Genomic DNA, 15253 nt, shown 5'->3' on the forward strand with positions numbered 1-15253 from the left:
ACCTGGAACCACTTCTCATCAGAAGGACCTCGGACTACCGACCATTCAAAAACTGAAGAAAAGATTACTGCATGCCCACCCCAACATCGACACCATCATCCAAACGTTTAAAGACATACAGGACGTGAATGACATCAACCGGATCCAGAGAGAGGCAGGAGGCACTACGTGCTCAACCCCGAAAGAAGAGATGCGCCAACATCGACAGACGCCTGGCCACCCTGAAAGACCGTTATCAGACTGGAGCTATCGACCTGATAACCTACGCCAATTCAGCATCACAGCTTCTTCATCTTGGATAGAATGTGATTTGTGCTCGAAGCTTTAGCTTCATTTAGTGGTTTACTGTTTATATTTATATTTCATAATTAACTTTTAGTGCTGTATTAAATGTGTATTACTGTTATATGTATGAATAGAAACTTAATTTTATTGCTGACATCAGTATCAATGTGGTTTATTTTTCATATAATGTAATGTTATTTTTATTTTTATATAATGTAAATATTAATATTTAACGATTATTTGCTATTACTTAATGCTGTATTAAATGTGTATTACAGTTATATGTATGAATAAAAACTTTTTATGCTGTTTGTTTTTATGGAAACTCCTTTTAAAAAACCCGAAAATTAGTAATGCATTAGAGGGATTCATTCATATGCTACTTTGAGGATCTGAACGTCATAGGATGACTTTGGTAGGGGATCATTGAAGTAAACGACTTTAGGGGATCGCTGAAGGAAATGACTTTTATATAATGTAAATATTAATATTTAACAAATTATTTGCTATTACTTAATGCTGTATTAAATGTGTATTACAGTTATATGTATGAATAAAAACTTGTTATCCATTTTATTATTGACTTTAGTATCATATCTACAAAATATGTAGTTCTTAGTTGAAACGGGCTATAACTAAACTTCAAGCAATATCAAAACCCTTTATGACAGTTATCAACTTTATGTAGAATGTATCCAGTTTTTTGTTGGAAACATGATAAATAGTTTGTATAATCATTTATGGTCAAAATCAGTTCATGATAACTGCATGTTTCCCAACATCGTTCCCAGAAGTTGCGTGTCACTGTGTATTACAAATTTGTAGATGTCACCTGTGTTATTATCAAGAAATACACACCCCGTAACCACCGGACTTATAATGTGTTCCTGAAATTACTCTGAATGTCCATTCCGTAGATAATTAGCTTTAAGGAGGGGATGTATATCGCTGAAAGAGTACGTTAGGAAAACAAGTCATGATTACCTTTCAAAGTAGCATATGAATGAATCCCTCTAATGCATTACTATTTTTTTTTAAAAGGAGTTTCCATAGAAACAAACAGCATATTTGTCGTGCATATCTTCTTATATAATATGCAGACGTCCTTCGTTTTAGCGATACGACAGTAATCCAATTTTGAAAGTTAAGCTATTTCCGAAATTGCCCCGTTCACATTGTTTGTCAAGATTAACGTTTATGGACAATCTTACAACACGGGGTTTCAAGAGATGCAGGTTGATGAAGACCACAGACAAGCGTTCTGGTTGGTGAAGACCACAGATAAGCGTTCTGGTTGATGAAGACCACAGACACGCGTTCTGGTTGGTGAAGACCACAAACAAGTGTTCTGGTTGATGAAGACCACAGACAAGCGTTCTGGTTGGTGAAGACCACAGACAAGCGTTCTGGTTGATGAGGACCACAGACAAGCGTTCTGGTTGGTGAAGACCGCAGACAAGCGTTCTGGTTGGTGAAGACCACAGATAAGCGTTCTGGTTGATGAAGACAACAGACACGCGTTCTGGTTGGTGAAGACCACAAACAAGTGTTCTGGTTGGTGAAGACCACAGACAAGCGTTCTGGTTGGGGAAGACCACAGACAAGCGTTCTGGTTGGTGAAGACAACAGACAAGCGTTCTGGTTGGTGAAGACCACAGATAAGCGTTCAGGTTGATGAAGACCACAGACACGCGTTCTGGTTGGTGAAGACCACAAACAAGTGTTCTGGTTGGTGAAGACCACAGACAAGCGTTCTGGTTGCTGAAGACCACAGACAAGCGTTCTGGTTGGTGAAGACCGCAGACAAGCGTTCTGGTTGGTGAAGACCACAGATAAGCGTTCAGGTTGATGAAGACCACAGACACGCGTTCTGGTTGGTGAAGACCACAGACAAGCGTTATGGTTGGTGAAGACCACAGACAAGCGTTCTGGTTGCTGAAGACCACAGACAAGCGTTCTGGTTGGTGAAAACCAGAGAGAAGCGTTCTGGTTGGTGAAGACCACAGACAAGCGTTTTGGTTGGTGAAGACCACAGACAAGCGTTCTGGTTGATGAGGACCACAGACAAGCGTTCTGGTTGGTGAAGACCAAAGACAAGCGTTCTGGTTGGTGAAGACCACAGACAAGAGTTCTGGTTGGTGAAGACCACAGACAAGCGTTCTGGTTGATGAGGACCACAGACAAGCGTTCTGGTTGGTGAAGACCGCAGACAAGCGTTCTGGTTGGTGAAGACCACAGACAAGCGTTATGTTTGGTGAAGACCACAGACAAGCGTTCTGGTTGGCGAAGACCACAGACATGCGTTCTGGTTGGTGAAGACCACAGACAAGCGTTCTGGTTGATGAGGACCACAGACAAGCGTTCTGGTTGGTGAAGACCAAAGACAAGCGTTCTGGTTGGTGAAGACCACAGACAAGCGTTCTGGTTGCCATTGTGATATCATAGGGAAATGTGCCTGGTGGTTTTTGTTATCTCTACCCTGTTTCTTACTTGAAGGACCTGACATTACCTGACTCAACCTAAATTTACAAAGAGGTTGGCATTGATGAAGCAGAAGATATCCTTCCGGAACACATGGTCTCTTTCACCTTCAACGTTTTTCAAGGATCTCTATGTTAATCTCGCTTTTGTTATTTGTTTTGCCTTTGTATCACCAGTTTTGAGATCGAGTTACTGTTTTGTTCTCACTTTGATTTTCTCTTGTCAATTTATTTATAAACTCAGATGAGTAAAAAGTAAGACAAACAAGATTTAATTTTGAAATGCTTATAATTACTGATGTGTATGGCACAGAATTGTTTAAATGAACAATGTTGATATTATGTTACACATGTTATATATATTATAATTATAAGCACACACTTATTACAACAATATTATTAATCGTGGTAAAGCGGGATATAATACAAATGTAGTAGGAGTGCTTTGAATTTATTTTCTGTATCTAATTTTTACGTCATCATTCTCTCACGATGGTCAAATTGTACACATGTTTACACAGAACCTTGGCAGCACACTCGTATGCACATGCGTAAGTCTCGGCTAGTACTGATACATACAATGACAGAAGTTTATCTAATTATTTTACAAAAGAATAATGGTCTACCTTGAATCATAATTCAAATTTTCTATTTTATGATTTTGTTGTCGCTCGGACCAAGCGGCAAGCAAACGCTTTAACCAAGATAACTCATTTTACAAATCTTTTATGCTGAAGAAGTAACCAGATAGTTGATTAATCATATTCTACTGGGTAAATGATTCCTGGATTTCGTTGTAATATTTTATGATAATCCCACCTTTAACATATCTGACCTATAACGTAATAATGTTTATAGCTATAACAGATGTTTATGGCCCTACACAGACCTTAATGTTACTAATATTAAACCATTACAAATAAACTATTTAAAAAACTTAACATAATGTTAAAACAACTGGCAAATACACATATTTAGCAGATTCGGAGAAACCAGAAATTGTCAAAGGATAAAAAATAAATCTATATTTATTCACTGGCCCTGGGAAACTTTTGAAATGTTTTATATTTATTTTCAAGTTGTTTTTGTCAAAAGTTATCACAGATAATAACTTTTATCAGTTTTCTTTGCTATTAACAATGCCGTTTATGATGTAAACCAAAATGAATTATCTAGTTGCCAAATGTTTATTTCCTTTTTAATTTATAAAGTAACATTCTAAACTGAAAAATTGACCTATAATGATATTTACATGTAGGTGAATTTCTAGAATAATGAATCAATTGACTAACCACATAAATAGTTTTCAAATTAATACAAAGTTTTGCTAAGATGAAAAATATTTGTTTTTATTAATATAAAACGTTTGCACTTAATCAAAAATTTCCTTCCCAGAAATTCTTGCATCAAATATTTGATATGCCAAGTATGTTTTTCAACGAGTGTATGAAGAACCTATTTCAAACATGCTTATATCCATAATAACAACGAAATCAACAAGTACAATGTATTATCAACACCTAAGGTAGCAGTGTACAGTAGAAATGGCCCGACTCTGATAAACAAGGCACATGTCGAGGAAATGTAAACACAGCAGATTTACCCTACACAACACATGTATACATGTATATATATTTGTAAACTGCNATTTTTTTCCTAAGCTCTGTCTGAAATTAAAGATTACCTACCTGGTTGCAGAATTATCTGGGTCCCAGTAAAGTTGTAAAACTTGATTTTTTGCAATTTTGCGTCGTGTGCTGTTGTCAAAATTTTACCTCCTGTAAAGCTAGCTTTTCATGTGTATGCACCCTTTCGGATTATGGCCAAAATTTTATTCTCGAACCAAAGAAATCTTTCTTTTTTTACAAATGTGAAGCTCACATAGCCCACTTCATCATGCTTATACCAATTTTAGTACAGTTTTATTTTTATATTTTTTTTTACATATCATTATACAGGGGTTAGCCATTTAACAAAAATATCACCCATGGCCACAACCCTCTACTGTATACTGCTACCTAAGATGATGCAGAAGTTAAAATTAAAAGCTAGCTCTAATGGTGTATATCAAACTTTATATATTACAATGAGAATGTGATCTAAGACCACATGTGATTTGACTACACAGATGATTTGGCAGTGAAAACAGTCATCAATAACAAGACACGTGATTCAATCATAAGACCTGAGACCATACTGAAGTTTTAAGTAAGTGGTAACATTCAGGAGAGAAACAAAACACTCATTTTTACCTTTAAAGATCATTTTCACAGTATTTGTGTTTTCATTCCATGCGCTAAATACATTCCCAGGAAACAGTCTCCATATGAACTTTCTCTACATTTTCATATTTGAGTTGGGAAAAGGTCAAGAAATGTGACACGTCGAAAGAAGCTTTAGGAATACTACAATCCTCTCACGGTAAAATATACGCCTGGAACGAGTCAGTCAAAATATACGCCTGGAATGAGTCAGCCAAAATATACGCCTGGAACTAGTCAGTCAAAATATATGCCTGGAACGAGTCAGTCAAAATATACGCCTGGAACTAGTCAGTCAAAATATATGCCTGGAACGAGTCAGTCAAAATATATGCCTGGAACTAGTCAGTCAAAATATACGCCTGGAACGAGTCAGTCAAAATATACGCCTGGAACTAGTCAGTCAAAATATATGCCTGGAACTAGTCAGTCAAAATATATGCCTGGAACGAGTCAGTCAAAATATACGCCTGGAACGAGTCAGTCAAAATATACGCCTGGAACGAGTCACAGTCAAAATGTAATGGAAGGTTCTGAGGAACTTAATAGAATCAGGGGGATTTTTAAATGAAAGAATCCATCAACAGACCACGTCCCTAACAACCTTTCTTTTTAGAATCAAACCCATTGGCATACACAAAATAACAAAACATTGACTATTTAGCTTTGGAATTTGAGAAACTAAATATCTGCCGAATATAATCATTCATGATGATATAAGCTTGTATAGATCCTGTATGGAAATATTGGTTAAGAGTAGACTTTGTGATGTAAAGGTTCGCAGTTTGACCCTTCAGTTCCTTTTTTTTTCATTTATATTTTGAGCATTCAAATTCAAACAACTATTCTGTCAAATGCATAGCAACATGTGATTTCTATGAAATTTTTCTTTTGAAATGGTCTTAAATGAATATTTTACAATAGTGACATAGGTAGTAATTTAGTTTGAATTGGTGGTCCCCTTAATTTTAATTGAATAAACCATTTGGAGAGAGCTTCCTGTGATAAACCATCATAAAGATTAATTTAACTAACAATTTATAGGATATCATTCACATACATTCAAAGCAATAACTTCTGTTATAAATCATTATTTGAGACTGATTGCATCATTACTATAAGTTTGTTTTCCTATACATGATAAAGACATTGGTTTATAAGGCAATGTCTTTAATCAAGACATTGCTGTTTCTGGAGTGAGAAAAAAATATTCCGGAATAAAAAATCAAGATTGAATGAAACTAGATATTTTTCATTTTAAAAGACATTATACATCACTTTCTGTACATAACTGAAGTGAAAGCACATTTTACAGATTATTCGACACCAGATCAATTAGGTTTTAAGCGATTTAACAAGACATTTAAAACAATAATGATATACCTGTACAACTTATTTATTCAACATTCATTTGTAACTATAGTTACACAAGCATACTTAAAAATACCCACTCACATAAAGTACTCATAATAATATGTAAACCTATCTGAGAAAAGACATTAAAACCAGCATGTTTGAAACATGTTACAAGTATTCCACGATATAAAACATCACACACAACTTCACCACTTACACAATGTCATAAATAAGGCCTTAAAATCTCTCGCTTAAACTGTTGTACAGGCACAGACCCTATGGTCTTATAAGGGTGGAAAACAGAACTCTCTCGCTTAAACTATTGTACAGGCACCGACCCTATCGTCTTATAAGGGTGGAAAACAGAATTCTCACGCTTAAACTGTTGTACAGGCACCGACCCTATGGTCTTATAAGGGTGGAAAACAGAACTCTCTCGCTTAAACTATTGTACAGGCACCGACCGTATGGTCTTATAAGGGTGGAAAACATAGCTCTCTCGTTTAAATTATTGTACATGCAGGCACCGACCCTATGGTCTTATAAGGGTGGAAAACATAGCTCTCTCGCTTAAACTATTGTACAGGCACCGACCCTATGGTCTTATAAGGGTGGAAAACATAGCTCTCTCGCTTAAACTGTTGTACGGGCACCAATGCTTGTGTCATATATGGAGGGTGGAAAGTATAATTCTCTACCTGAAAACTGTTGTACAAGCACCGACCCGACATTTTAAGTATCGAATATGAAGGGTAAAATCCCTGATAACCCTAGTATTGTATAAGGGTGGACTTCAGCACAACAATCTGAGTACTATCATGTCACGAGCAGGGAACTGCTGAGGAACATTTAGATGACTTGAGGATCTGAACGTCATAGGATGACTTTGGTAGGGGATCATTGAAGTAAACGACTTTAGGGGATCGCTGAAGGAAATGACTTGAGGAAGGAACCACTAAAGTAGATGACAAGAATGTTCGACATTGAGAATCAACTTAATTAAACAAGGTAAGTGTGACAGCCCTGCTCGGAATGACATTTTATGGATGTAAGATATAATCTTTTTACAAAAGAAATCAGCTTTCTCTGTTTTACACATGTCAACATAAATAAATATTCATACAATGAAGAGCACTGATTACCAGGTACATATAGAAAATGCAAGTATATAGACAACAACTAATCTACGCTAATACTGTACATATATATATGATTTAGTGAAAACGTGTATACATATACGAGGTTCACTGAAAAATGGTAGAAAATATAACATATTATGCAAAAATATGTGCAATTTTATAAGAAAAGGGATAGTAAGGTACATTTTGTATAGCTGATGTAATCCTAGATTACTAATTTCAGGACCGGGTTGTGAAGTGTTAACTTGTCTGGCATGGTAATAAATGTATGACTTCCACACAGCACCGGTAATTTAGGTACATTTATATACATAATTATAATCTAAACAAAAACTCTTTTAAATTTCCAACTAAAATTAGTGTCTATACAGCGTATACAGTCAAAAGAGCTGACTAAGGTGTCAACCTCTGAAACCTCAAATGCATAGTTGCCAACTAAAAGTATAAATAAAATTAGTGTATATATATACACTGTGGGGAAAAAATAACACGTTTAATGGCATCTTTGGAGCTGTTCTTTCAGATGAATCCAACAGATCTTAGAAAATAAGAATAGTTTAGCAAATTCACTGTTTGAAAATGCTAAATTTAAGGGTCCAAAATCGGAAGTCTCCCTTCTAAATAGGAAGAGTTGGCAAGTATGAAAATGAGGGAGATCTGACAGATCTCCCTCATTCCACATTTGCTCAATTTATCTTTCCCTTTTCATGTATCAAAATTACTCCAAAAAGCATTAATTTGATTCAGACACACCTGTTCTGGTTATTACACACACCCTGCAGTAAATAGATCATTTGACCACAGGATGTCCCTTTTAAGTTTATGTGAGTTTGGACTTGAAAGAGACCAAATTGTAAAACCAAAATTTAATTTGGAATCACAATAAACTTCCTTGGATTATATATGCCAAACACGAAATAAAAAGATACACATTGTACTAGTATTCCTCGGGAAATAATAGCACAGATGTAATGATACGGAACACTGGGATGAAATATGCATAGAAAAGCAATGTATAAATGTGATAAAAACAACATAATGAAAGGCATTATACAATAGAAATAGTGGGACAAATATATATAGAAATAGATTATTTTGTTTTATAAAAAATGGGTTTTCATGTGATGCTATATAACAGTACGAATAAGCATGGCTAACATCATAATAAGGACGACAAAAAACATTATAATATACCCCATAGCCAATTATTATCACATGGATGACATTTTTGCAAACTTCTGCTCATTCACATACGTGATAATGAAAATTTGATCCATGTAATAATATGACACAAAAATATCATTATGATATCTGCCAAGTTGATAATTTCGGCAGCCTATTCGTAATAGTGAAAATTTGATGATCAATGTAATAATGAATATGACACGAATAAATAATATCTGTCAAATGAACTCTAATTACTCTTTCATTGTTGAATTTCTGTAATTTTAAACGGCAATTCTGCCATCTTGTTATTCTAATGTAACAGTGTCATTATTGACAATGTATTGTTCATGTTATTTAGTTGTTTTTATCAAAACTTAATAAGTGCAACTTGTATAGGAGCGCTTGTCATATTTATATATATATGACAGTGATCTATTTTTAGTTTATATGTACACCTGTCTGACTGGGGTCAGGGGTTAGTGTGTTTTTAAAACTCTTTGTAGTGGCCAGTGCGTGGCTGCGCAGCGAGTCGCGATTAATTGTGTTAAATGTTATTCACACCTGTACAAGTTTTCAGCCTAAGTGGACGGAATTCTAAACTTACATTGTTTTGATGTTTTTGGCTACAGACCACAATAATTGTGAGAACATTGTATTTTCTATGGTTTTTATATATGTATAAACCGTATACATTGGAAATGTACATTTGTAACATGTAAAACAGATTCAGTAAATTAATTGAATTTTCAGGCATTTTGTTCCAAGTCTTTGTATAGGTTGATAACGATGATTTTGATCGAACAGTTTGTAGTAACCACTATAAATGTCTTTATTTGTAGTATTTTGAATAACCCTGAAGTCCACATAGGCTGTACAGGTTGTCTCCCTTGGATCAAAGACCCTCTTCCATTTGAAGAGGTAGGTCATATTTTGTGATCCTGTTTATTTGATATAACTGATGTGATAGATTTGTAAGTGTAATTGTAAATCACATCAGTCGCTGGTAATTCATATATATATATATCTGTTGTATTTACAGATGTAGGTTTTGTATAACTTATCACAAGTGTTACGCACATGTGTATTGTATCCCAGATGATTGCGACTGTGTTGTTCAGTATTTTAATTTAGTAATAATTATATAGCGAAGCGTAAAGTTATCAAGTGTGTTAATTTGTTACGCTAGCACAAGCTAGCCTGTTCTATTATGTAAATGTCTAGGGTAGGAAAGGTTAACATTTATTGTTATTAATTGCTGTTTTAGGGTCTTTCGACCAGGGAATAAACTATATTGAAAGAAAGAAGGTGTTGATTGTTGTTGGACAAGAACCCGTAGCCACGACCGGCTACACTAAGTCGTAACCGTGGGAGATGGAGCCTAAACAGTAATCATTTCCAAATTGCAAAACATATCCTGTGTTAAATAATTTCCACATTTTTTAAGTTAAATCTGTGACAGTTCAGAACCATGATAATAACTGGCTATATGGTAACATTAAATACACTGTGTATACTACATTCCAAATAACATCAATGCTCCCTCACAGAAACATACATATATAACAAACATGTCTAGAATGAAATACACTAATATATAAGAGGGAATATAAAATTCAAAGCAAACAAAACAATACTGTGTGCTTTAATTTAAACGGGTAAGAGTCTAATTGTACTATGTCAATGAACCTAGCAACTAGTTAACATGAGCGAAGAGGATACATATTCATTATTGAGCTAAACGGAAACATATGAGCACATTTTAGTAAGTAGCTACCGAAGACTTGAGGATTTTTATGTGTCCTTTCTGTGAAAAGACTTGAGTTTGTTGTCTACATTCTCAAAAAAGATGATCATATATGGTTGGAACTCTCCAATATCATACATTGAGCGCCCCCTATAGTTGATAAAATTACTTACAATGCAGACAGTATATATATATAGCATTCAACAATACAATTAAAAAGTATAAATATTATCAAACATGCATATACATGTATATATGAATATAAAAAAAATCTTCAATATATGTAACACTGACACGTTGATTGTCCCTTGAGAGGTGGTGGTCAGAAAATGTTAGCTGTATACTGGTCATCACCGTCCCTTAGTGTTCAAATCTCACCCTATTTTATAACAAAAACCAATGAAGCGTGAAATGTTCATGATCCCTTTACAAAGCTATAATAAAAAGTGTGCACATTCGTTGGAATGTAAGTGTGGTCTAAGGAAGTGTCTATCTAGCTCTAGTGAAGGCTTCCACGAAGATTGCGCTTTATACACATGTATAGATTTATTACTAATTCATAATTTAAATTGATTTTTTATATTCATGGCATAATTAACACCTCCCTTTGCAAAACATTCACTGCATTTATGATGATAGGACAGGCTTTGACAGGAAACATGTATTATTTACATAAAATCTATTGACATTAAAATTAATAACTACAGCTACATAAGTTGTTCTCAGCATAACATTCCATCTTTCAATCACATACAGTTTGTTATTATTCACACCAACTGTCTGTTCTTATGAAGTTGGCCTAGTTTGCACTGATTTCCAGTAGGTGGCAGCACTGCCAAAGTATCACTGTACATTTTACCAAACACAGAAGGGGAAGACCCTTTCGGGGCATGCTGCCTTAAATAACTAATCCTGTTTTGCTATATTCACCCAAGTAAGAACTGCAGTTGTTAAATATTGATGCTTTGATCTTCACACTTTATTGCTATCTCCCGTTACTTCGTCTGGACCACTGTTGTCAACAAGCTTTTTCGTTTCATCTATCGTTTCTGCAAGAGGCTCTCTTTCACTGGATACTGTTTCATTAGCAGGCTCCTCAACAAGTGGAATTTCTTCATGGACAGGCTCCTCAACAAATGGAGGTTCCTTATTGACAGGCTCTGCTAAATCTGCCTCTACCACAGGCACTGGCTCACACTCTTTTTCCATGAGTCCAACGGCCTCTGGCTTCTGTGGGCGCTTCCTCTTGAAAAATCCACACTAGTAAAAAAAAAAGCATTGTGGTCTTCATAGTGTCAATACAACACAATTGATGCTCAATAGCGAAAGTAATTATCTGGAGACATTACATAATTAAAAGTTAAACTGCCCCTTTTTTAATTCATCTTCATTTTACATATTCATGGTTTTCTAACAATTCATCCCATTAGAACCAGTAGTTATATATAAATGACACACAGTAAAACCCTGATATAATGCCCCTCGTTTATATACAGTAAAACCCTGATATAATGCCCCTCGTTATATACAGTAAAACCCTGATATAATGCCCCTCATTTATATACAGTAAAACCCTGATATAATGCCCCTTGTGTATATACAGTAAAACCCTGATATAATGCCATTGTTTATATACAGTAAAACCCTGATATAATGCCCCTTGTTTATATACAGTAAACCCTGATATAATGCCCCTTGTTTCATTGGCCATCTTGCTTACTGCCAACATATTTCAATGTTTTCTGAAGAATTCCTTAATACATTTCCCCCCCTTTATTGCCGAACCCCTTAATGATGGACAATGGTGGCAGTATGACAAGGTTTTACTGTATTTTCTAGAACACTGACAGATCAGCAAGGGCCCCACCATGTGTCTGACCATACATTTTCCCATATTCACTGAGCAAAGGCCACAGCAATCATTTTCAATTTTGAAGTAAGGGTAATAAAGAGTTATGAATATTAAAATTTGTATTCTGACAAACACCAGTTACCATGAAGTATGAACTTAATTAGACAGGAAGAACAAAACTTTTGATCTGCAAGATCTTAGCAAGTCAAAGGCCATGCAGCCATCTTGTTTTATGGGATCAAGTTAATAAGTTTTCTTTCACCAAGTTCATTATCCACTAAGTACTAATTATCACCTATTATGAACAAAATCATATCAACAAGAGGCCCAGAGGGCCTGTATCGCTCACCTGGATACCTAAGCAATCATGGCAAACTATTCTCCAAATGAGATCAAGGGAATATGCCAGACCCCAAGGCCAATACTGTAGCATAGCTATATTAGATTTTTCATGCCCAGCAATTTTATGTATGGTTATGAGGTGGGGATCTCAACTGTTTCCAAGCTTTGACTCAGAAACTAGGTCCCTAGAGTTGTTGCCAGACTCCAGGATCGATTCTAATATCGTGAATGCATTTGTCTCTTTTTGCCAAGCATTTGTATATATAGTTTTGGGGTGGGGATCTCAACCGTTTCAAAGTTATGACCCAGGGGCCAAGTCTGCAAGGGTGGGGCAGACCCTGGGATCAATTCTAATATCATGACTGCATTCGTCTCTTTATGCCCAACAATTGTATATATAGTTTTGGGGTGGGGATATTGACCATTTCAAAGTTATGACCCAGGGGTTAAGTCTCCAAGGGTGGGGCAGTCCCCAAGGCCAACCTGGAAGCATTTGTGCAATCATCTCTTTATACTCAGCAATTATATATATACGGTTATAGGGTGGGGCTCTCAACTGTTTCCAAGCAGTGACTCAGAAACTAGGTCCCTAGCGGTTCGGTCAGACCCCAGGGTCTATTCTGATATCATGATTGCATTCGTCTCTTTATGCCCAGCATTTGTATATATAGTTTTGGGGTGAGGAACTCAACCGTTTTAAAGTTATGGCCCAGGGACTATGTCTCCAAGGGTGGGGCCAGACCCTAGGGACATCCTGGAAGCAAATGTGCATTCTTCTCTTTATACTCAGCAATTGTATATATGGTTATATGGTGGGGATCTCAACCATTTCCAAGTAATAAATTGTATTGGCCCCACCCCTTAGCCCGGTTTGTACAATTTTGAATCCCTGCCTCCCATGAATACTTCCGACCAAATATGATCAACATCCATGGCACAGTTCTACAGAAGAAGTCATTTGTAGCAATATAGCCAAATTGCCCACTTTTGGCCCCGCCCCTTAGCCCCCTGGGGAGTCAGTCCCACCATTTGTACAGTTTTTAATCACTACCACCTAGGGATGCTTCCAGTCAAATGTGGTTGATATCCACTTCTTAGTTCAAGAGAAGAAGTCGCTTAAAGCAGTATAGCCAAATACCCTTTTTGGTCCTGCCCCTCAGCCCCCTGGGGGGTTAGCCACACCATTTGTACAATTTTAAATTCCTGCCTCCAAGGAATGCTTTTGATCAAATATGATTGATATCCAGTGCACAGTTCTACAGAAGAAGTCGTTTGTAGCAATATAGCCAAATTGACCTCTTTTGGCCCCACCCCTAAGCCCCCTGGGGAGTCAGCCCCACCATTTGTACAATTTTTAATCACCATCATCTAGGGATGCTTCCAGTCAAATATGGTTGATATCCACTTCTTAGTTCCTGAGAAGAAGTCGCTTAAAGCAATATGAGCAAATTGCCCCCTTTTGGCCCTGCCCCTAAGCCCCCTGGGGAATCAGCCCCACCATTTGTACAATTGTTAATCACCACCACCTAGGGATGCTTCCAGTCAAATATGGTTGATATCCACTTCTTAGTTCCAGAGAAGAAGTCGCTTAAAGCAATATGAGCAAATTGCCCCCTTTTGGCCCCGCCCCTCAGCCCCCTGGGGGGTCAGCCCCGTTATTTGTACAATTTAGAATCCCCACCACCTAGGGATGCTTCCAGTCAAATTTAGTTTAATTCCAAACAGTGGTTAAGAAGAAGAAGTCGTTTAAAGAAATTGTTGACGTACGGACGTACGGACGCCGGACGGACGCCGGACACCACGTTATGGCATAAGCTCACCTTGGTCCTTTGGACCAGGTGAGCTAATAAATCAAAAGGAACATTCATATGTGTGTCAGCCAATCAGAAGCAAGAAATGGTGACCACCTTGGTCTTATGTATCAGGGAAATGTGGCAATATCCATCAAGTATTATATAAGTATTATATGCCACCTATTATGAACAGAATCATATCTGTAAAAGAAACAAAATAGCCATATATGTATCAGCCGATCAGAAGTAACAGATGAGACTTGAGTAAATGATATACCAAGCAAGTCAAAATCCAGTCATAAAATATTGTGTGGAAAACAATCAACCAATCAGAATACAGAAGCCTCATTTAATATGAATGGAATATATTGAACATAAAAACGCAGTGAGAATGGTAGATAACTACTATACCAAGCAAACGTAATCCACATATGACCATTCTGTCACAAGATATTGAGCAGAAGGCAATCAACCAATCAGAATGCAGCAGCCTCATTAAAAAGGGGTTGGAATATGTCAAACATCAAACCTCAATACAAATCTTGGATAATTAGCATATCAAACAAGAGGCCCAATGGGCCTGCATCGCTCACCTGGTATTAATCTCACACTTGTAAACTTAAAAGTGGACAAAAATACAGCTACAGGCAGAATATCAGTGTGACCTTGAATGTCAAACAATGACATTAGGTTGAAAGTGGGTCAAGGTCATTCATTTGAACAAATTTGGTAGCCCTGATTGCTACAGGCCAAATATCAGTACCCTGGGCCTTTTGGTTATTGAGAAGAAGTTGTTTGAAGATTTTAAGACATTTGACACCTGTGACCTTGAAA

General features: G+C 36.5%; 1 protein-coding gene across 6 annotated transcripts in view; it reads right to left on the reverse strand.

Annotated features, from left to right (window-relative positions):
- Positions 1-8284: 8284 nt before the first annotated feature.
- Positions 8285-15253, reverse strand: part of LOC110454016 (integrin alpha-9-like) — an 85008-nt gene continuing 78039 nt past the window's right edge. For all 6 annotated transcript variants that reach the window (XM_021503323.1, XM_021503317.1, XM_021503319.1 and 3 more), the window contains one exon: positions 8285-11692. In XM_021503323.1, the coding sequence (XP_021358998.1) occupies positions 11405-11692 (288 nt within the window). In that variant the 3' untranslated portion in view covers positions 8285-11404. The remainder of the gene's footprint in view (positions 11693-15253) is intronic.

This window comes from Mizuhopecten yessoensis, unplaced genomic scaffold (genome assembly GCF_002113885.1).
Source record: "Mizuhopecten yessoensis strain PY_sf001 unplaced genomic scaffold, ASM211388v2 scaffold7635, whole genome shotgun sequence".
Classification (NCBI taxonomy): Eukaryota; Metazoa; Mollusca; class Bivalvia; order Pectinida; family Pectinidae; genus Mizuhopecten; species Mizuhopecten yessoensis.